General features: G+C 32.6%; 2 protein-coding genes across 2 annotated transcripts; one reads left to right on the top strand and one right to left on the bottom strand.

The window, feature by feature from the left end:
* Window positions 1–388: 388 nt before the first annotated feature.
* LOC128184282 (uncharacterized) lies at window positions 389–9,815 on the bottom strand. The gene is made up of 7 exons (XM_052853709.1): window positions 9,302–9,815; window positions 8,089–8,150; window positions 7,509–7,553; window positions 6,990–7,061; window positions 4,361–5,741; window positions 3,618–3,813; window positions 389–3,080 (listed from the first exon to the last, which is right to left on the bottom strand). The coding sequence occupies exons 1-5, from the start codon at window positions 9,693–9,695 to the stop codon at window positions 5,442–5,444; spliced, it is 873 nt and encodes a 290-aa protein (XP_052709669.1). The 5' UTR covers window positions 9,696–9,815; the 3' UTR covers window positions 389–3,080; window positions 3,618–3,813; window positions 4,361–5,441.
* A 9,224-nt stretch (window positions 9,816–19,039) lies between these two features.
* On the top strand, window positions 19,040–22,893 carry LOC128184281 (paramyosin-like). The gene is made up of 3 exons (XM_052853708.1): window positions 19,040–19,947; window positions 20,462–20,590; window positions 22,187–22,893. Exons 1-3 carry the CDS (start codon window positions 19,233–19,235, stop codon window positions 22,594–22,596), a joined length of 1,254 nt encoding a protein of 417 aa, XP_052709668.1. The 5' UTR covers window positions 19,040–19,232; the 3' UTR covers window positions 22,597–22,893.
* The last annotated feature ends 1,186 nt before the right edge of the window (window positions 22,894–24,079 follow it).

The following is a 24,079-nucleotide window of genomic DNA, read 5'->3' as shown; positions in this document are numbered from 1 at the left end:
AACAAAACATTGTAAGCGAACATATGTGAAGCAAAGATTTTTAAAGAGTATTTGAAAGGTGAGATTGAAAAATTTGAAGAGTTTAAATGAATTAAATTGGACGAGGTGTTAGGCATCTTGTACATGGCTTTGCGTAGATCATCGCTATTTGTGAATAAATATGTCTCTTGATAGTCCTCGGGAAAACAAAACACTTATTAGGTTAGTTACTGACTCACTACGGAAATATATTGGGTTAATCAATCTCATAAACGGCGCGGCTTCGCCTCGCCATCTTTGAGATTGATTAACCCAATATATTTCCGTAGCGAGTCAGTAGCTAACCTCATAAGTAATAACATACTGGTCTCACTAAGAATCAGACAGAGAGTGAATCATAGGGGTTACCCAATTGATATAACCTTTCTTTATTACAAGAGACTACAGTCATATAAGCTAAACCTAAACACCATTCGGCAAAATTCAAGCTGTTGCTATGGAAATAGCCACGTCATATTTTCCATAGCAACAAGACTCCAAATAGCTCTGTACATTAAAGGAAAATAGCATTTAAAATTCCATGACAGCAAGAAAATGAAAAAAGAGTGATATTTTGTTTTTGTTGGTTTATTAAGAGTATAATATGGTGTTTTAAAAAATCATTCAAATTTTTATAGATATTAAGCACATTTTTCTTGAAATGCAAATTAAAAGGGGTTCATATTGCAACAAATAGCCAAAACCGAAAACTACAAATTTGGTCTTTTTTATGTCAAAATATTAAAAACTTCTGATCAGCTTTTGTTCCCAATTATAAATAGTTATAAAAGTCATCATATGAATAATAAAATTCCAGAATTAGATATGTGTGATTTTACCAATTAGAGGTGGTATCCATGGCAACAAAACCACAATATTTTAAAATTCACCTTTGCGAACCTTTTTCACTATAAGTTTTTGGCAATATATGTTCACAAAACAAGATAAAAATTTTCTTTTGTTATTTTAGAAAGTATCTTTTCTCACATAAATAGGTTTCTAAAAAGAAAATTGCCCATTTTTTCCTAATAAAACTACCACCATAAACATGAGAATCAATGGATTGTTGAAATCCCTTCATATGAAAAAATTGGCAATAACTTCATGTATTGTTATTATCATATCTTTTGTTAAAAATCAGTTTATATCTATAAAGTTGACAAATCTATGAGGACTATGAAGAACTTGTAAAAATCATTTAATTTTAGAACAATAGCCTCGGAAATTAACCTTTAAGCACTTGACTTATGACAACACATAAAATGACAGAACTGTACAGTAAGTGAACATGTAAATTCTTAAGTGCATATGTGAGAAAAAAATACATGTGATTAACAAAAAAAGACATACATATTGTTTTTTGCATAATATTGTCTCCAAAAGAATAAATTAGAAAACGGCAAATACTATGCTGTAATTTTATCAAGGGGGCGGGGGAGGATATGTAACCTCCAACATCATGCACTTCAGTTATTGCTTGCATCATACCTACATATAATGTAATTGCAATTTTTCAATTTATAAAAAAAGAAATAAAATTTGATTGCACAAATAAATTCAAAAACATTTGAAGAATATATCAAGTGTAAAAACAAAATTTGATTTTGTTGCATAACAATGAAAATGGCAAAAATGTGTCCCTGCATATTGGTAACCTTTTTACAATAAGAAGTTAAAGTCATCATATATATTGCAAGGGTAAAAAATTGAATGGAATACTGGTGTGAGTTACACACTATTTAAAATAAATACTGGCTATTTGAATTTTAATACAGAGAAAGAATTCTAAATTACAGGACTTGATTATGCAACCTTAGGAAAATTTTGAAATAACATTTATCTTGATTTGTCTTATACATGTATATAATATATATTGTAGTCATAAACATGATAAAACTAATTTGTTCGAAATTCTAGATATAGAGTTAAGGTTAACAGTCATTTGCATTTGGAATTATGAATCTGTAATAAAATATCTAACGTAAATTACATGTACATAGCTGAACAAAGGTTTCTCTTTCCTGATCACAGCGCATTCACAGTGTCTTTGATTTCCTGAATTTCAATTTCCCTGATAACGTGTTCCAGGTATTCATCATCCTCTTCTTCTGCTATTTCTCTGCTCCCTTGTTTCGAGGAATCCTTGGATTGTGATGTGAGCCTGGAGAAATAGGAAATTATTTGACTTGGCTTTAAACAGTCCTGAGCTGCAAAAATGCGCTCTCCCCTATCGTTTGTCAGTGCTCTCATGTTCAAAGCAACCTCTGCTGGATTAGCCTTCCTCCCAACCTCCGCTCCAGTCTTGAATACCTCGTTTAGATAATCGCGCACGTGCTGTTTGAACCGAACTTGTTTCTTTTCTTTCTTAAGAGCCCATCCTTTTATGCTAGAACCTTTTCCACCACTGTCAGACAGGGCTGTTGGCATGATGATCTGCTCTTCACTTTCATGCAGGTTACATTTTTCTGCCCATCTCAGCTTAACTTTGTCAAATGTAAACATGTTTGAATTTTGATGAAATTCAAACGTGTGTCTCTTAAAATACATATGTTCCTCATATTCTTCAAAGGTGCAAAAACTTTGTAAACAGCCTTCTTCGGAACAAGGGAAGCACTGAACAGGTTCTTTTACAGTACTTGGAGTTTGTATATGTCCTTCCTGCTTTTCTGGTGTCATGAAGTTGGAGAGTATTCGTAGATCCGTTGAACTCTGTGGTAAGGAGACCATCAATGTTGCGTCAATAACATTTCCCTGACCAATGTCAAACGCACGGTGAGTGGTCATCAAGGAAGAATCAATTTCAAAATCAGTGATGAAACGTACATCCCTCCATTTGTGGCCAAATAACAGTTGATGGGTGTAATCAACATCAACAACTGCTACCTGGCATCAAGCAACTCTTCCACTTGTATCTATGGCCATCTTCATGTCAGCTGGAAACTTGATGTCATTGCCATCTGCTACATACAATCTCATTTTCTTCCTATGATGAGCAATTTTGGCATCACAATATGATTTTCCTGCTTGTGCCTCACTAAAGTTGAATCTTTTAACAACGATTCCTGCAAATGTTACAAGAAAATTACACACCTCATAGCAGTTTACAGAATAAAAACATCACAGATTTCATGTAAATGCTGATATTTACATTTCACATATTTTTTGCTTGTATAGTGTGTTGAAAGCTACGGCAGTTATAATACTGTAATGCACACAGGGTACTCAAAGGTTAAAATGATGAGCTTTATTATGACAATAAAAACGTTAAACGCTGTTAACTGCAACGTCACAAGCGAAAATCAAAGTTCACTCTTGCGGCTGTTAATGTGGCTCTTCCATTAATATGAACTTACCCTTAGGATAAGATAGGAATTTTAAGGTATAAATCACATTTTCAGACAATAATGTAAATATAAGCATTTAATCATAATTTTTTTTTAAGTATACAGTCTCATAACTGCAGCGATGCTTGCATACAAATTTTCATAACGCGCGTTACTCAATTTGTATGCACACACCGCTGCAGTTATGAGACAGTATACTTAAAAAAAATCATGATTCAATAATATTTAGCATATTAAGAAAAGTTTCTTATTCACCTGTTCTCTCAGATATGCTACGAATTGAACTCCAGAGAAATCCATTGTGATAACATCCAGCATTGTCAGATCTTAGGAACGCCTCTTTCATATTGGGATACTGCTGAGCCACAGTTGAAAGAGTATGTTCCAGGATTGATGCTACAGCAAACCAGTCCTGTTTGCCACTTTCCAGAATGTGCACCCAAGTACTATGCTGAAAAAATAAGAACATTTGTTTTAATACGTGTACAATAAACTCTTACTTCCTTAGAGTTAAACTTTTTCTACTGCTCATCTGGCCAGATTTTTATCATATCTGATATTTTATTAGATAAAAACTCACTTGTTGATTAAATTATTGCTTTTGTAATAATTCCTTTACAATATTTTCTTCATTTTAATAAGAAATAAACATTAATTTAAAAAGTTCACCGGGTTATGAAGTTGGTCACGTTATCAAATCCTGTGAATCCCAAAGGGCTTCTCGGTTGATTTGATTACATACCAACCAACTTCATATCCAGTGAACTTTTAAGCATTGCTGTTTATTACTTATATTTACATTTGAAAAAGTCAAATTAATCGCCTAGATCTGTCAAAATTACCAAGACTTTAAGTTTACAATAATCCAAGCGATAAGCGCGTGCTATGATCATTGTGACGTCATAAAAAAATTCATACAGAATTGAACGTTTTCGCTATTCGCTATAGGATTATATAAGGAAACATATTTGCAAATGTATGTAAATATTGATTGTTACCTTTAGAGATCCATTATTATCTTTAGTGATGCCAACAGTGACATGCCATGAGATCCCTTTTTGACCAAACCAGTCTGACTGCTTCTCTCGATGTAAAAGAGGGAGAAACTTCATGGCCCAGTCCATCACAGCAGTATTTGAGATGTTTTCAAAGTGTCTAGAAGATCTACTCTGCTGCGGTCTTGGTTGATTGTTCTTACGATGTGGGCTTTCCATGCTTGGATGTTTTTTCTTGCCTCTATAACATCTATACTTCCTCATCATCATCTAGATTCAAAGAGCACATCTGATCAAGGACCACTGATAATTTTTCACACTCTTGACAGCTGTCTGTGTGCTCATGGTTGCATACGGACTGAAATTTGACATCTTTAGGATCACTGCAAGCCCACTGTATACAATGGTCAGAACAAGCTGAATCTAGAGAGACATGGAACTTGAAGGTTCTCTTCAGATAATTTTGACCATCTGTGAGAAGTTGTGTCAAGGTAGATTTCATATCTTTGTCTATGGTTCCTTTGAGCTCTAGATTCTTCAAGATGTTACACAAAGACTTAAAAGCAGCAAAGCCATCTGCTGTAATGTTGTCTAAGCCATGGAGGTTGCGCCGTTTGGAAGCCGAGCATGCATACATGTAGGATGCGAAATAGTGTAGCCCTTGACAGTGGTGAGAAGTCAGTATCTTTGCAATGTTTTTCATACGTTTCAATTATAGAAGAATGGCAAGCAGTGCGAACCACATCTGGAATTACAACTATTTCACCAGAGTCAAGCTCCAAATCTCTTGTACCATAAGACACCAGTTGGTGAAAAGAGGAGCTGAAGAAAAATGAGAGACAGTGCTCTAGTTTAGTTTGGTCCATTTTTTGTCTTTTCTTTGGAGGTTGGTTTACCTTCTGAAATATTTGGTCTGGTGTAACAGCTCGAACTTTGTCAATATGATAGTTTGTAAGTCCTGGGATTCTGTTCTTGAGGTCCTCTTTTGTTGTAAGTCCAGCCATAATAGATAGAGTCTGATCTTTCACAGCCTAGCTTGTATGTGGAATCGTTGTAGATTTTAGTCAGTATTTCAAAAAGGTTTTCAGTTTCTTGGTGTTTGGTGTTTGTTACAGGCTCCACCATGAGTTTCATGCAGATCTTCTGATTGTCCAGGAGCAACCAATTCCAGGATACTATGTACCATTTGTGATGCTTTCTTCTGTATGTAATTTCTACTTTGTGACGTAATGTCCTGAAGAGGTTTTTGCAGTTGGTATTTCAATGGACTGAGTTTTCCATTAGAAATGGTATGGACAATACTGTTCAATGTCTCTAATCCTAGAGAATTTTCCTCACTCCAGTTTGAAGTTTGAGACAGATGTTGGCTCTCCTGTGATGAAAGCTGAAAGCAATGCAAACCACATTAATCATTAAAATATTTCAGAACAGTAATGAACAGAATCATAACAGTTTAAATACTTATCATGAAATATGATGCATCTTAATTTCCATTGTTACAGTATATATGTATTTTTATATTAAAATTGCATGATTTGTTTACACAGATACATGTACATGGTTCAAACTTGTCAATATATATACCAATCATTCTACATCTACCAGTAATTTGATTGTAAGATGTGAGATGAGCTGCAACATTTAAAATGAAATAACATGGATGGGGAGGTCAAAAATGTTGAACACTACTCCAGTCAAGTTCAACTTCATAAGCAAAAATCATACTTCATGGTAGTGGCTGTTACAGTGGTTCTTCCATTGATATTAAATAAGCTTTAAAAAAATGTATAGGGAGTTATATTATAGTTATAGGGTCACCATTTTAATAATTTAGAATCCCCACTTTAAAAACTAAGATGTTTCTGTTAAATATTGGTATTTCTAGTGCAATTGTTACCCTACTTTCACTGTTTAGTAATTATCTCCCCTTTGAAAAGGGTTAAACCTTTATTTAAACAGTTTCAAGTTCCTTTGTCATAAAGATGCTTAAAAGTTTGTACCAGGTTTATGTTAATCACCCACAATCACCAATTCACACCATGTGGTTTCATCCATTTAATAACCCAAAAACTAACTCCCCAAACTGGAATTAAATTTTGCCAGGGATGTTATTGTAGTAAGCAGTAAAACATTTGAAAAGTTTACAGACGGATGGCAGGCAACAGCTCACTTTAACCTTTGGTTTGGGTGAGCTAAAAAAAGATAGTAAAAAGTATTTACACTATCGGTAATCTTTGCTATGACCTTGATCAATAATTGACATCAAAATCTATAACTAACTAATTATATAAGGGATATGTTTTTTCAGGTTTAAATGATTAAATTTGAATCTTAAAAAATACAATAGTTTTTATAAGAATGTTTAAGACACCAGCTCTATGTTCTCTATTTTGCCTGTTTCTCTCTCTATTGGGGGGGGGGGGGGGCACCCTTTGTGTACAATTTAAAGAAAATTGCTCAAGTATACTGTGTGCTAATTTTAATACTTAAGCACAAGGGTACTAAAGAAAAAATCTAATTCGTGATAAGTTTACAGATAGACAGACAAATGATATTTATATAATTATTGTGGATGATTAGAAAAATATGAAATAAGTTCTTGATCAACACAAGTTCCCTTAATATTTTGTACCTGGTCTGAATGTTCAATGCAATCCCCACCATTCTCAATGTTAATTGGACGAAGACTGTACGCAGCACATCTCTGTAAATAAATTTATCTGTAATTAATTTCTTAAAAAAATGTTTGCATCAAAGAATTAGCTTGATAAAATCTTAAGTAAAATTTAAAATTACCACTGACATATATAATTATATATGTGTCAAAGGCTTTCATTTTGTGATTTTAGGATTTCCAATGCATGTACTTTAAGGCCATCCTTTAAAATTTGTTTGCTTGGAATTGCGGACTGGATGTTTCTGGACCCAGGAGAGAGGGAACAATTTTTTTTCTTTTTTTTTTTAAAGTTTCAGTAATCAAAAATTGGTAAATAAAAATCTCCATATTAAAAAAAAAAGGCTTTCTTTCTGATAATCAAATTTTATAAACTGGAAGCAGTTCAATGAAGCGGGAGGCAATTCCAAACAAACAATTATGTTATTTTGGCCTAAATGTGAAATTTTCTTATGATAGAATTTTATAAAAAGTTACCTGTGTGATATCAGCTGATATATTCTTCTCATTATCATTATCATTCTGAGAAGAAAAGAATAAAAATTCAAAGAGTTATAAAAAATATGAATAACAGTAGGTCCTACATGTACATGTATATTAATTTTGTATATTGTACAAATTGTAGAATTTTCTAGAAGTGGCAATGCAATAACATTTTTGGCATTTATAAATAAATTTTCTTTAACTCGAGTCGTGATAATTAAATTTAATTGTTATAAAAAGATATCAAAATATTTTGATACTTTATTACTGAATTTGCATCAAGCATTTACATTTCTAGACAATAAGGTGAGTATGAAGGAATTTTAGTTAGAGTACTCTATTAGGAACCCCACATTTTTCAAGATGGGTTAATATGAGGTCGTTATTTTAAAAAATTAGCTTGTACATAGATAATCATAATAACAATCAAGTATTTTTTGCGAACAAAATAATCCTTAAAACTAAAGTAGTAATATTTGGGTTTCAGCATGCAATTTTTAATTTGCAGGTCTGTTGGAGTGCATCAAACAAATAATTCTTTTTTGTTGGTTTTATAATTGTAATGTAGTTTTACCTTTATGTCCTCATGATTATCAGGTAGGTTGTGTACAAGGTCAATACACTTACGACATATGCCTAAAATAAAAACAAATTTTTCAAAATGATTAAGTACAGATTATAACATACATACAATGATTATGTTAAATTTATGGAAATCCTACTTCTATTCCCTGGAATTTTGTTATTTTATATAGTTGCAGTCAGTCAGCTGATTTGATAAGATACATTCACCTCCACCGAACTAAGGTGGCTACATGGGATGCCTTGAAAATTGCATAGTTTTAATATAATATATTTACATTCCAAATATTTTTTGCATGTAAAGTGTGTGAAAAGACACTGCAGCTATAAGACCGTAACACACACAGGGTACTCATAGGTTAGAATGACTATTATTATGACGTCACAAACGTTGAACGCTGTAAAATGCAACGTCACAAGCGAGAATCAAAGTTCACGCTTGTGGCTGTTACAGTGGCTCTTCCATTAATTTGAACTTACCCTTAGGATAAAACAGAAATTTTGACGTATAAATCACATTTGCAGGCAAGGCAAGAAGTCAAAAAAATTTAAATATAAGCATTAAATCATTATTTTTTGAAAGATATAGTCTCATAGCTGCAGCGGTGTGTGCATACAAGTTTTCATAACGCGCTAGCGCGCGTTACTCAATTTGTATGCACACATGCACCGCTGCAGTTATGAGACTATATCTTTCAAAAAATAATGATTCAATGCCTAAGTATATAACTTTGCATGTTTAAGTCCACTAGTTTAATTTATAAATATTCGTAAAATATGCTGAATACTTTAAATTTCTAAAACATATTTCATATATTATTAACATGACAAAATGGTGTTAAAAATAAGCATAAATCCATCAATTAATTGAGTTGGAGATGGGGTATAAGCAATAACATTTGTTATAAATTTGAATCATATTCTCCGGAAGTAAATAATTGGCAACATGAAATACCACTGAATTTTAATTGTACAATTTATATATGTACCTGGTAGTAATATTAATATACAGTAACAGTGAAGATCTTGTTAAAGAATGGCACCCCCCCCCCCTAAAAAAAACCCCATAAATTTTTAAAGTCTGACTTAGTAAATAACTCTTATATATAAGCTTTTTATTATATTTTCATTGTCTCAAAAATATGTGCAAAAGCAAAATGAAATAGTATATTCATTATTATGACATGATACGTACATGTACATACCTGAGCCAACTGGTACCAAAGTAGATAAGCTTGAGAAAACAAGTCTGCTCATTCGGAGAGAAAAACTACGGTATGGTTTAGCTTTCCCTTCGTGAAAAGGATATTGACACTTGACTCTCTGCTGCCATGCTAGTCCTAGAGAGTCTCTATGAAATGGGCACACGGTGAATGAGCTAAGATCTGTGTCGAACAGTCCGCATCGAAATGCAATCAATTGCCCTTCACTTGTAATGTCGGCGCTGTTAATAGAAAACTGACGCAAATGGTTGAAAATGGGCCTGTTACAGTCACTCAACCTCCTCACTTCACCGTCATTTCGATATCTTGAAGATACGTTGCAGTCTGTTTTAACTACAGTAGATATACAGGCGATCGAACACCTGCCGTCTGCCATTTGTTTACATCAGTAACACGAAAGAGTTTTCAAAGGGGAATAACTCTTACCTCAAAAACGGATTTTCAGAACTGTATTTTATACCGTTATATTTCATAAAATATAAATAAACACACCAGTTTTTTTTATCATGGCCTAGGATTAGTATTCAAAGTAACTGTTTATTATATATATGAGATTGTAGCTAACAAGTAATAGGTGTCAAGTCGATGTAAATTTTTAACATTTTGTATACACCGTAATGGCGGAGCCTGATTCGTAAGCTTGTAAAATAATAGTGATTAGAGAAATTCTATAGAAACTTACTTGATTTTAAAATTATCTAGTGTTATAATAATAATTTTCAAGCATGAAAAACACTTTAAATGTACATTTTGTGGCCATGTCTCATTTATTTTTAAACCACGGTACCTGATTCTTAGTGAGACCGGTACTTTAAAAGACAAAAGAATATAATGTCATATACCTATGCTAAATTTTAAAAAAGTCAGAATATTTCCCTGACAAAAATATAAATGAATGGTTGTCATATTTTCATCCTTTTTCATATATACTGTATTATACATATATACACAGCATATACATATCTATACATGTTTTAATTATTTTTTTTACGACTTCACAATAATTTTTCATAAACTTGTCAGATTAACTTTATTGAAGCACCATCTAATTTTCTGCATATTCATAGTCATAATCCTTTTTAAAATGCAATTTATTTATATTACTTTGAGTTTTCAATTCCATTCTTTACCCGTAAATTAGAAACACAGGCAACTGCGTAATATATTTTCTCAAAATTAAAAACATATACCCTCTACAGCAAAATTGTTATCAATTTAAAAAAGTAGGTTTGCATCTAAATATACAGTCGGAGGATGGTTGATCTAAATATATTCATGGTATACATGGAAAGGCATGCAAAAATTTGAATATATTAAGATTACTCACGCACACAATTGATAGATAAACACTTGTTAAAATTCGTCTTTTATCAGACGTAGATTGGAATATGGTGATGTTGTGTGGAGCAGCTGTATCATGGGAAAATCCGAATTCCTTAAACATGTACAAATTGAAGCAACCAGGACAGTGACAGGGATCAGAGTTAATTGTTCTAAAATCATTTTATATAGTGATCTCGAAGGGATAAACATAAACTAATTATATTCTACAAGATTATAAATTGCTTAGCACCACAAGATACGTTAGATTGAATTCAATCATATTTTCTTAGCTCGAATAAGCTTTTTTACAATCTACCACTATATACTTATAGCAATAGCTTTGCTCCGTCTACAAGTAAATTATGGACTAATCCTCATGCAGAAAAGAAAATTTCATCAACTTCATCTTTCTTTAAGTCAAAACTTATAAAACAAAATATACCTAGAGCTTACAAACATTTTAGTTAAGGCAATAGAAAATATTATTTTACGTTAATTACGGAATAAACTTATTTAAGGATTTTTTAACTGATGAAAGTCGATGGCTATACTGTGGGTCTGAATCTGAAGGAAACAGGCTTGGGGTAATGCTAAATGTAATGGTAATGCATTGCAATGCATTATATGTTTTCAGAGTAATGCTAGTAATGTGTAATGCCACAAAATTAGCATTACAAGTAATGGTAATGTAATTCATTACTTTCAAACATCTAGTGTAATGCTGGCATTACATGGCATTGCTTTGCATTACTATGCTTATTTATGCATGTTTACTTTAAATATGTCATAAATAAATTATTAGCTGAAATTGTATTTAATTAAAATTATTTTAAAGAAGAAAGAAATAAATCTTGAAATAAAAATGTTTTAGTTTAGTATAATTTTTAAAAAAAAATAATTAAAGTACATTTTTAAATTCTTAATATTTATTTACTAGATATAACAACACAATTCCATAACATTTTTAAGAGTGTTGTTATTAAGAGTTTAAAATCATTTAAATTACTCTAATTAGTTTTCACTTCAATAAAGAATGTGTTAACAACACACACTATGCCCCCAGGATACTCTAAGTATCAAAACAATCTATTGTTATAAGAAGCGCTACACCCCCGTCACCTTCCCTTGGCTATGTCTCAATAGAATAGAGGACAGACATGCACCTTTAATTTAAAAACAAAATGAATTAATGCACTGTCCATCCATAATGAAATTCAAAATCACTTCCAGTATTATAACCCATATGAAAACAATCTCTCTCTCTCTGTCTCTCTCTCTCTCTCTCTCTCTCTCTCTCTCTCTCTCTCTCTCTCTCTCTCTCTCTCTCTCTCTCTCTCTCTCTCTCTCTCTCTCTCTGTTGTACATGTATATTAAGAACATTAGTTTGCACTCATAGAAAATACACGATTCATGTAATTTCTATTATTGCACTTAATGTATATCCTAAGATAAAGATTGCCCAAAAAATCTTTCAGTCCCAGCTTCCACTGCTCCTGTAGAACGTTTATTTAGTATAGCTGGGAAGGTTTTCAAACCTAACAGGATGCAGTTAAAAGATGAACCCTTTGAAACTTTGATGGTCATAAAGTGCAACAGCAATCTTTTGCCTTAAAGTGTCCTCAGCATAAAGAAATCCAATTAAAAAATATTAAGAAATATGACTTGGAAAACCCTCTGTTTATAAATTAATACAATTAAGTGTCCAAAATTATATATATTTGTGTATTCTGGGGAAATATCTCTATTTAGCTATTAATAACCGCAACGTTATTTATTAATTTGTTTTTGTTCTGCATGTACGTCTGTGTCTCTATTTTGTATCTGACATTATGCCATGTCAAATGTCAAAAATGTCTTTTTACTTTTGTAATATGTTTTTCATAATGCCACAAGATGATTATATATTGAGCAAATAAAAAATGAATCTTGTTTAAGTCATTGAATTTGAATCTGATACTGAACATGAACCTGTAGATATGTTAAAGTGTGTTTTATATTTGAAACATTTACAAAAAAAAAAAAAATTTTATTTAGCTTTACTTTTTTTAAACAAAGTAATGGTAATGGTAATGCATTACTTTACTCATGTAATTTATTTTTTTACAATGTAATTCGCCCCAAGCCTGGAAGGAAATGTGATTTTTCCCCCGGATGTCCAAGATACACTCAACCAAGAGACGAACTTTTTAAACAACTTATTGACATTAGTGTACCTTTTTATATGAACTATATACTTTATGGTAGTTCTGATTTTTCATATACATAAAATTGTTTTCCATGTTATATTTATATTAGAGCCCCCAGGCGTATTGATTCTTTTAAGTTACACTGTTTAAACCTATATAAGTATTATGCATGTACATGTATATTTACGTAATATATATTTCCCTTTTATTTACTGTTCTTATCAAATGGACTGGATCATGAAAATCTCATTCTTATGTTTGTATCTTTGTAAGTATAAATGAAGGTGATAGGTTTGTTAATGTAGGTGTGAGTGAACATGTCTACCAACAATATGTCTTACAATCATATATGGTATATATTCAGATAACTTTTTAATATTCAAGTATCCACTGTCTTATATATACACATAATATCAATGATATTCTGTATACTTGTAATACTATATTCTTATGACCATAGATAATTTCTTCTTGACTTTGTATGCTTGAAGGGGTTTACATGTACATAGGATATGACTGTTATCCAATCCATTCAATAATTTGAACATTCCGTTCAATAAAACACGTTTAAATTAAAATATTTACATTATCCAGTGTCTTTGCCTGTGATAACACTACGTATCGATTTTGTACTATATAAAAGAATATCAAAGAATGATTCCTTATTCCTTATTTAATGATGTAGGTGGCTGTGGTAGGAAGGTCAACCATATACCCCAATGCTGCTGTATGATCTTCTTCTACATATTTCTATTCAAAAAATGCAATTTACCAATTTAATGACGGAAACAATTACTGTTAGTAAATATATGTTAAATTTTTTGTGATTAAAGCAATTTAAAAACTATTAAAGCAAAATTATTTTATTGTCATCCTGTACAAAAATTAGGTTGCTAACTTGCTACAGATTCCATAAATTAGAATTGTTTATGCCTAGAAAATTTTGCAATTTGATGATATTTAGTTACATCAGAAGTTATCGTAACGGAACAAATAAAACAGTAAAAAAATATCGGCTTACAAGATATAGTTACTACTGCATTGTTCATGAAAGAGTACATTTTAGCATATCATCACTTTGTAAACTCATTTTATTGGCTGGATTGGTGTGAATACAAAATTCAGATAGTCTAAGTTTTACCAAACTGAGTGTGTGCAAATATGAAAATCTCAATACGACATACTGTAAATTTCGTATTTACACCCACCCAGAAAATGTACAATGAACAATATAAAAGTTTCAATTTACTGGGTGAACGTAATACCAAAATTGAACAATATGACGTATTGTAATTTTTTTGAATTATTTATATTTGTACACTTCTCCAGCGAATTAAAAAAAATGAGTTTTACTAAATTGAGTATATTAACGTGTAACCATGTATACTATACACATATTCATATATGTGTATAGAAAACATATATTTTAAAAAAAATATATAGATATCACACAAAACAGCAAAAATAGTTTATTATGAATAATATAGTTATTACATATTTAAAGGGATAATGTGTAAATTAAAAATTAAAAAAAAGATTCAAGTCTCATTTTAACCCCCCCCCCCCCCGTTGAAACATGTAAATCTAAAGAATAAATATTTAAAGACTGGTAATTTTTATTTAAATAAACTCAAGTTATAATATTGATTCGTTAACTTGTGCTTCTTTGCTATTGAATTTTGAACCGGTTTCATGATCAAAATTCCACGATGCAGGTCAGTTTTCAACGGATTAGGGTCTTTATTCAACACCATTGGTCTAAATATTCAACGTTGAAAAATGACCCCCGGATTGCTCATATTGCTTACTAGCGAGTAAGCGGGCGGATCTAACATCTGATTTTAATAAGATTGAAGCTGTAGGAAATTATTCTTTAGATAATCGAAAGTGATGATTGAAGACCAATGGCGTCCATTTACATGCATACTGGTGAATAATAGAGATAATGTAATTACTTAACAATAAACAGATTAGCACATGGGAATAAATGAGAGTTTACTTCAGCAGTGGTTAGTTTAGGAATATAGAAATATTTTCTGATTGGAGAAAGTATGCATGCTTAAGATTTAGAGGAGGATGGGGGTAATAAATGATATTGTTATGATAATTAACTGAACTGAATGTGGAAAATACAGCGAATGTTGGGCTAATTCCCAAGAAATCTCGATAAGGAAAATACCGAATATTGTACAAATTCGGCGGTTATAATTTTCTGCGTTGATTCCTTTCATGGATGTTTTAATTTAACGTTTCACCTTTTTTAATACTCAAAAGTTAAGAAATTTTACGTTTTCCCCCTATTGTTTTTCATCTTCTCAACAAAACTGGTTATCAACTTGGATCTTTTATATTCGTTAGAGCTATAATCGCGTTTAGCTTGCTTTCCTGTCTGTATTAATTGCTACGGAACACTGGTATACTTTACATACGCTAAATCTTTTATATCAGACAATGTTTATGAACCAGCTAACAGAGTTTGTTGTCCAATCAAAAACCCTTAATGTATTTACTGTAAATAATTTGTCAATAGGTAGACAGGATGGTGCAGCTAGGAGTGTCCACGATGTAGGGTATGAGGTGGTGATGCAACTGATGGAACCATATTTGTACAGATATCACCACCTCGTGTGTGACAACTATTTCACGAGCCCGGCTCTCTGCTCTACCCTCTTTGATAAAGACACCCTACATGACTGGCACTGTCAGGGTCTACAGAAAAGGGATGCCCAAGTCTTTAAAGAATTTAAAGTTGCAGCGTGGAGAGTCACTAGTAAAGCAAAGCATAGGAGTATACCTATACGAGTCTGGGCGAATTTAAGAAACCATGTACAAGTGTAGATTGGCACAAATAACACAGCGAAATAACCCTGTATACAGTATCTATCTATCTATCTATCTATCTATCTATCTATCTATCTATCTATCTATTTATGTGTCTATCTATCTATCTATTTATTTATTTTTTATCTATCTATCCCTTACATTTTTCCATTATCAAATGGGTTATTATAGTTTAATAGCATTTTGATTATCAAATCTTTATATTAATGTAATGAAGTTTGTCTTGTGAAGACTTCAAAACTGAATTATTTTTTAAATAAATTATCGACAGTTTAAATGTGACGAGTGATGTACCTTAATCAATAAATTGTAGTTTAAAATTAAAAATATTTTTTCTATAAAAAAAATAACACAATAGACTTTTCTCTTGGTAGTGTTCTCGTTATATGGAGACCTGTGTGCCTGACCGGGACGAATGTTGTGGAGAGCTTACATGTCGCAACAATCTACGCGACTTCTGTCTCTACCCACTGGAACAGTGCACACTGGCGTCGGAAGCAAATTGAAAGTGTGTGTGTGGGGGGGGGGGGGTGCTAGACTAATCCTTAGAAGTAATGAGGGGGGTGGGGGTGGGGAGGGGAGTATACCTATACTTCAAAAAAAAAAAATCTTACCTACCAATTTTTTTTCCCCAAATCATGAAATTCCTAATCCGTGGGGGGGGGGGGGGGGGGGGGGGGGGGGGGGGGGGGGGGGGGGGGGAGTTGGCTAGTATGCCCATGACTCCAACTTTTCAATCTTTCAATCTCGTGAGGCCAAAGAATTGTCCTGGAACCAAAGTCTTAACAATTATAAAGAATCATCTGGCTGATTAGTTTCTGAGAAGATTTTTAAAGATTTACCCTATATATTCCTTTGTTAAACTTTGACCCCCCCCCATTGTGGCCCCATCCTACCCCTGGGGATCATTGTTTTCACAACTTTGAATCTACACTACCTGAGGATGCTTTCACACAAGTTTCAGCTTTCCTGGCTGATTAGTTTCTGAGAAGAAGATTTTTTAAAGATTTACTCTGTTTATTCCTATGTAAAACATCGACCTCCCATTGTGGCCCAAACCTACCCCCAGGGGTCATGATTTTCACAAATTTGATTCTACACTACCTGAGGATGCTTCCACACAAGTGTCAGCTTTCCTGGCCGATTAGTTTCTGAGAAGAAGATTTTTAAAAATTTACTTTTTATATTCATATGTTAAACTTCGACCCCCCCCAATTGTGGCCCCACCCTACCCCCAGGGGTCATGATTTTCAAAACTTTGAATCTACACTACATGAGGATGCTTCAACACAAGTTTCAGCTTTCCTGGCCGAGTAGTTTCTGAGAAGAAGATTTTTAAAGATTTACTCTATATATTCATTTGTTAAACTTCGACCCCCCATTGTGGCCCACCCTCAGGTGAGCTAAAAAGGTTAAGTTTACAATACAATAAGTTGTTAAAGTTGGTTTCTGGAAGAACAGACTTTGAAAATTTTCTTAATGAATATTGACAATTTTTTTACTTTTTTAATCTTTAGTTTTTAAGATCTGTTTACAAACATAGAATTGTGAGCAAATCTGTGTATCTTGCTTATAATTCGAAGCTTAACACTCAGATATGGTTAGTAAATAGAAATTGTAAACAATTAAACACAAGAAACATGGACTACATGTATAACAAATAAAGAATACAATTTATTTTTTCAAAATGAATCATATATATACAAGTATATACCTACATATTTCCGTCAGCGATATCAAACTCTATTTAAACTGAATAAACTCGAGAAAATGCCGAGCATCTCAACAAAACCTATTGCATTAATCTACCATTACGCAAAAGATAATGCCGAATTACCGATAGAATGAATTGTATTTCAGTACCCCTACATCAGATTTTGCTTAATTTGCGCAGGTAAACAGTTAACGTAACTGTTTGATTTACCGAAGTCTCTGTTTGATTTGATACGTAAAAATCACGAAATACAGACGATAGTTTCCAGGTTACAAAGCATAAATAATGAAAACGAAACGAAAATCAGAACAAGCTAACACCAACGTCATGTGTGAAAACTGTCAACGCATTGAAATATTTAGCCTCAATTTACTTCACAAAATCGGCACCAATATATTTTTCATGTTTCGAAATTTCCCTTCATACGCGAACTGTTGCACAACAAGCAAATTCATCACAGTCAGATCGACCCTTTTTCGTATAATGTCATGGCTGCTTTAAACAAAGAACCTCGTTTTAGAAGTATGGAATACGAGTCTTGGTAAAATGGGTATGCAAACCCGGGCCGTGGCAAAATAAAAGCCGGGGCAGATCGGCAATCGTCAATTCCAAATACGCATTATTTTGCAGCAATATTTACAGCGAATACAAATATACTAGTCCATCAAATATCCTAAAATTTTAATGAGATTGGCAGATTAATAAGTGCCAATCTTTTGTTTTGCCCAGGCCAAGTCTTGCCTACCCATTTTACCGGATGCCGAACTCGAAGCTATTAAACTGATTGAAACACGCCTTTCCTTTATTATTATTTTCGTAATAAGTCAGATTTGAAACAGAATTACCCCTTAATTTTTGCAATTTATACTTTCCTTCCCATAAGGATAATTTATGCTAAACTACGTTGAATTTGCCTCGGTAATTCTTGAGAAGAAGATTTTTAAAAATGCACCCCCTTTTTCTACAGTTTCAAGGTTTTCTCCGCTTTGAATACAGATCGGACTTTAATTTTTGCAATTTATATTCGCCCTCATATAAGGATGCTTTGTGCCAAATTTGGTTGAAATTGGATAAGCAGTTTTAGAGAAGAAGTTCAAAATGTAAAAAGTTTACAGACGGACAGACAGACAGGCGGACAGACGGACGACGGACAAAATGTGATCAGAATAGCTCATAGCTTTCAGCTCAGGTGAGCTAAAAAGTAGAAAAGGTGCATTAGCAATGCTTCCTTTAAGACAAACACAAATCAACAAACGCTGACAAAAACCCGGACACGTCTACAATAAGTATCCTAAACTGAAACAAAAATGTAGACGTTTTACGTCATACATTCCATTACAAAAGCACCATTAACATTGTTTGCGTCAGACGACAATCGCCTGAAAGACGTATGAGAATTAACAGATGATCTTAAACATCAGTCAAAACAAGCAAAGTGTATTTTTTATACTTCTATTGATAAGAAGCATCCACATATTAAAACAAAAATGTTAATTGCAGTCATGGAATATATTTTTGCAATAGTTGTTCTAACAAAAAGCATTTACGTTATTGTTTTAGCGCCAAGTACTTTGGCAGTTCATTCGAGTTTTTGTACTATTTTTATTAAACAGTTTGGTTTTAAAGATGAACTTAAGCATCCCAAAGCTAAAAGCCGGCACGAGGCATCGTCTTATAAACGTCTGAATCTTCTCGCCTGTTTGCAGCACTGTCGTGTCTACTTTTGGGGAATAATCTTTATTTGTAAAACTCGCTTGTAGTGAAGGACCCTCTTTGATCCATATTGCAGATATTATTTGAAAAATAATATATGTCAGAAAGGACAGCACCTAAATAACAAAGCCGAACAATGAAATTGGTCATTATTTTAGCGATATGTGTTGGTTTTATTTGGACGAAGGCAGATTCTTCGCGTCTTACTGACAACAACAACAAGGCAACAACATTACAGGAAAATAAAACACCGGATTGTTACGAAACAAGCTTCCTACGACAGATGATTAACCAAGAGACCGTTATCCGCCTCGCTTTGGTCAAGAATGTCCATGCTCTGGTGAATGACATCAGCATTTTGAAAGAAAGTTTTGCGGCAAGTGAAACAAAAATATCAGAACTACAGCGGACGGTTGATGCATTAAATATTCAGGTTAATTCTCTTCAGCAGGAAAATGGCCAGCTAAAGAAAAGTAGCCTAATCAGTCAGGCCAAGAGCATGGAGCTGGAAACGAAATTTCAGAACGTTAGTGACAACGTTAGTGCTCTGCACGGACAGCTGAACGTCATTCAAAAAGAATCAGACGACAAAAGACAGGAAGTGTTTAACAAAACAAACGCTGTTCTCGATGATATCAAAATAGAAGTGCGATACCTCTCGGTCACCTTGTTGGATTTCAAGGAACGCACGGAAATTGAAAATGAATCGAGAGACAAGAAATACTCTGAACTTGAACGCCATTCGAACACATCAATTGAAAGTTTGAAAGTTAAAAATTCTTTAACAAAGGAGTTTGGTAAGCTTAAATCATTTGTACAGAATCTACAGGACTCCCAAACAGAAATAACAGGTATTTACAGAAATAACAGGTATTTACAGAAATAACAGGTATTTACATGCATCTATGTTTTAAAAATTTATCTCATGGATATTTAAGGTGACCGCCAAAGTTAATTGAAAATTCTTTCTTTGTTTCAATTGTTTTTATTTTATTTATTTTAATGTTGATACTTATATAATAATTAAAACACCAAAGATTTTCAATTCCAATGTCAATGCCTTGATTTAAAAAAAATCAAAGGTTGTTTTCGTTTCGTTCCTCCTGCGAAGCGAAATCAATGCGTCGTCATTGAATCAGCGGGCTTAAAATAAAAAACAACACAACTGATTTTCCTTCGTGCTTTTTACAATGCATGTACATGTAGTGTTGTAGGAACCTCTGGTTTCACAAATTATCATAGGTCATTATTTTACATCACATAAAAGACAAACTTGCTATAGTAAATAAATCTATACTTGAATGTTTTAATGTTTCAAAACAAAATCATGTATTAGATTACAATGTATAATTATTATGTTTCTAGAAAACATCAACAGAACAGTTGCCAGGTTTGATGTACAGTTCACACTGTCGGAACATACGCAACACAACTTCTCATCCGCTTTAGCGTCTTTGGAAACAGCTCAAACAAAGTTGTCAAAATCAATCGATGGTGAGATATACAGTAAAACACGCTTATAACGAAGTGCCAGGGACGGGCGACTTCGTTATAAACGTAATTCGTTATATCCGTCAAATTTACATCAAGTAATAAAGTCTCAGGGAATGAAAACCACTTCGCCCTAAGCGTCAATTAATTATAAGCGTGTTCGCTATAACCGTGTTTTACTGTATTTACTTTTAAACAAATCTTGTTATTTCTTTATTTACATTATTTTTCTGTGTTTTTGTCTGTGATAATACTACGAATTGATTTTGTAATGTATAAACACTATGCCGGATAATTATGCCAATGCGTAAGTGGCATTTTTTGCACCCGCTTAAGATGCATTTTCGTAAAAAGCCATATATACCAAATAAAAGACCATTGTGTAGAGAGCATATTACAACTTTCGTTTTCAGAGTGATTTACTATACATGTAAGATATTTACCTTTATAAATTTATTTCCCATCGGAAACTAAAAATTCCCGTTGAAGAAATAAATATAGATATTGAAAATCCAATAAAAACCCAAAAGCAATTATATTTCCTATATATAGGAGAAAAATAATTCGTGCAGAAATTTGATTCAGACAGATAGTTTTCCTATAGGAAATTAAGATTTCCTATCGGATTTCAAAATCCTATCGAAGTTTTGTTCAAATCCTATTAAATTTAAATTCCATTGGGGAGTCTTTCATTCAGGTAGGAAATTACAAATAGCCGATAGGATATTTGGTTTTCCTAAGGGCAAAAAGTTTTCCTGAAGTTTATTTCTTAAGGTGGTATGTTTCAATCATACCTCTTTTAAAGTTTGTATGGGACATATGTCGATATTAATGTGCATAATAATAAAAAGACTTTAGAATTCTCAAAATTCACAATATTTAACCAAAAATAACGTTTTGAGATTTTTTTGGAAAGGTAAAATTTTTTAAATCGTTTGCAGGATTCAAACTCATGACTTACGGATTCGTAGTAAAACCTCTAACCCACCGGGCTTCGCTGTTAGGTGATGATTTTGGAAACAAAACTATTTATAAACTATTTATAAAATCACACTTGATTTTATTGTTTATTTTGATATATATTATGTCACAACATGGAGGCGTCCAAGGTAATAAAGGTAATTAAAGGTAATGTATCTCACCTGAAAGGCGAGATACATTAATAAAATAGGTGGTTATGAATATAATTTTAATAACAATTCTCCGTAAAATATCAAAAATTTAAAAAACACTAGAAAAACATTCTCTATAATCTTTTCAGCAGTGGGTATATAATAAAAAAATGAATTTGAACGTGAACTCATTCTGCAAACTAAAGGATATTACGATGCATGCATGCGTGCTTAAAGACAGCAAAGCTAATGTGATTTTATTAATATTCATGGGCAGCAATTTACGTTGAATTAATGGAAATTTACACCCTCAATGATACATACTTAATGCGTATTTGATTTACAAATCAATAAAATGTGTTATTAGAATATTGCATTTTAATGAACATTTAATTTTGTGAATCAACTTAACAACGAAATCAAAGAAAATCGGTATTAAACGAATATTGTTGACATAACAGAATATAAGGCAATTTGTTTATTGTAGATAAGAATAACCACCATGCGTTTACAGCGGGTATATCATCAAGTAACTATAGTTGGACAGGAAGCACCCTAGTGTTCCCCACAGTAATCTACAGTGAAGGAACAGGCTACAAACCCAGTACTGGTATCTTTACAGCGCCCTCAGCGGGGACATATGTGTTCTATGTCTCTGTTCAGACTGCCCATCGAAAATCCATCTATTTAGACATAGTCCTGAATGGATCCAGAAAGGTCAGGGCCATGACTTGGTACGACAGTGGGAGTAGCGTTGACATTCACCTGACCGGAACCAACCTGGTTATCTTACATCTACAGACCGGTGACAGAGTGTGGGTCAGACGGTACATTGGTACCGGTTACTACAGTTCTCATGTTCCCTCTACAACGTTCTCTGGATTTAAACTTAACTAGATGTGATAATTACCGTTAATAAAGCAAAAAAACTTGTTTGAATATTTTTAAATCAAAAACTTGAACAGCACAATTATTGTTCAATTTAAAGACTTTGACATTCAAGAATTTTGTTTTGTTATTATAGTGCATGTATTCATAGAATTTTCACACAGCATTTTGAATATATGTAAATTTTTTAGAAATTAACAAAAAGTTTTTCCTTGTGTAAGAGGTTATGTGTATTTAAGGAATGAATTCAATATTTATTTGTTTTATACGATATAATATGGTTTGGGGCAGTTTACGCTTTATAAACAGCGAAGTGTAAACTATTGCAAACCAATTTATATCGTGTAAAACTTATAAATATTGAATTTATTTTTATACTTGAATTTTTTTTACTCATCATTGCAGATAAAAACGGTCATTTGACCTTTAAAACGACATAAAATTGTACAAGATTCAAACATGACGTCAGGCGTATTGATACGTTTTGGACGTTAGTCTTACTATGACGTAGGCAACATTCTTTATACGATAAAAATATTTTTTTAGCCAATCAGAAAGCGCCTTACAACCATAATTAAATTATATGGCTATGAATAACAAAAGAGCAGTTTGATAACATTTTTGTTGTTTAAATCAAATCAGTGAAATACAATAGAATTTTGAGATTGCGCACCTTTATGCCGAGGTAAAATTTAATCGCCCGATACTGGTATCGGACGACGCGGAGCAGTCACATTAATTTTTAAGAACACCGATATCTTTAAAAGTTTAAATAATTATTCATTGGTCGGTGAATCGTCGCTAGATTATCGAACGTGAAGGTGGTATGGGACATATGTCGATATTAATGTGGATTAAACTTCATTATAATTAGAATACTTTTACAGGTTTAGAATTGTTAAATTTTACAATATAACACCAAAAATAGCTTGGAGAGGTAAAAACTGTCTTTTACTAATTAACAATTTTTATTGTCAGTCATGGACTCATTGACAATAAAAAATCGTTAATAAGTAAAAGACACTGGCATAAATAGAGAGTTTTTTTATTTGTCAAGAACAAAATTAAAACCAGTCCTTAAGAATGCTGGGTGTCAATCAAATAATCTTTTATGCAGATCTACTTTAAAATTATAAATATTGAAAATTTGGTTCTGAGCTATCAATAAGTGGAGAAAAAAATCTAAATGTTTAAGTATTAGACTTGAAATCTTTTTTCATATCTTCATACCAAGTCCCTATTCTCTAATTGGCCACGACCACGACCTTTTAGCTCTCACTGTATTTCTCGAAAATAACTTTCTTTGTCAAATGTACCGAAAATTACGAACTGATATTCACATAATCAAATACACATTCACGGGTCTCTTCCGAATTTTTCGAAGTTATGATTAACACTTCATAATAATAATATAAATTGGTCTAGTATACAGATTCTTGTCATTTTTTCTGTTTCCTGTTCATTGTATTCTTTTGCATTTTTTTTTGGTCTT

Source organism: Crassostrea angulata, chromosome 5, assembly GCF_025612915.1.
Source record: "Crassostrea angulata isolate pt1a10 chromosome 5, ASM2561291v2, whole genome shotgun sequence".
NCBI lineage: Eukaryota > Metazoa > Mollusca > Bivalvia > Ostreida > Ostreidae > Magallana > Magallana angulata.
Note: the sequence above shows the minus strand (reverse complement) of the source record. Positions and strands in the feature narration are given on the sequence as shown.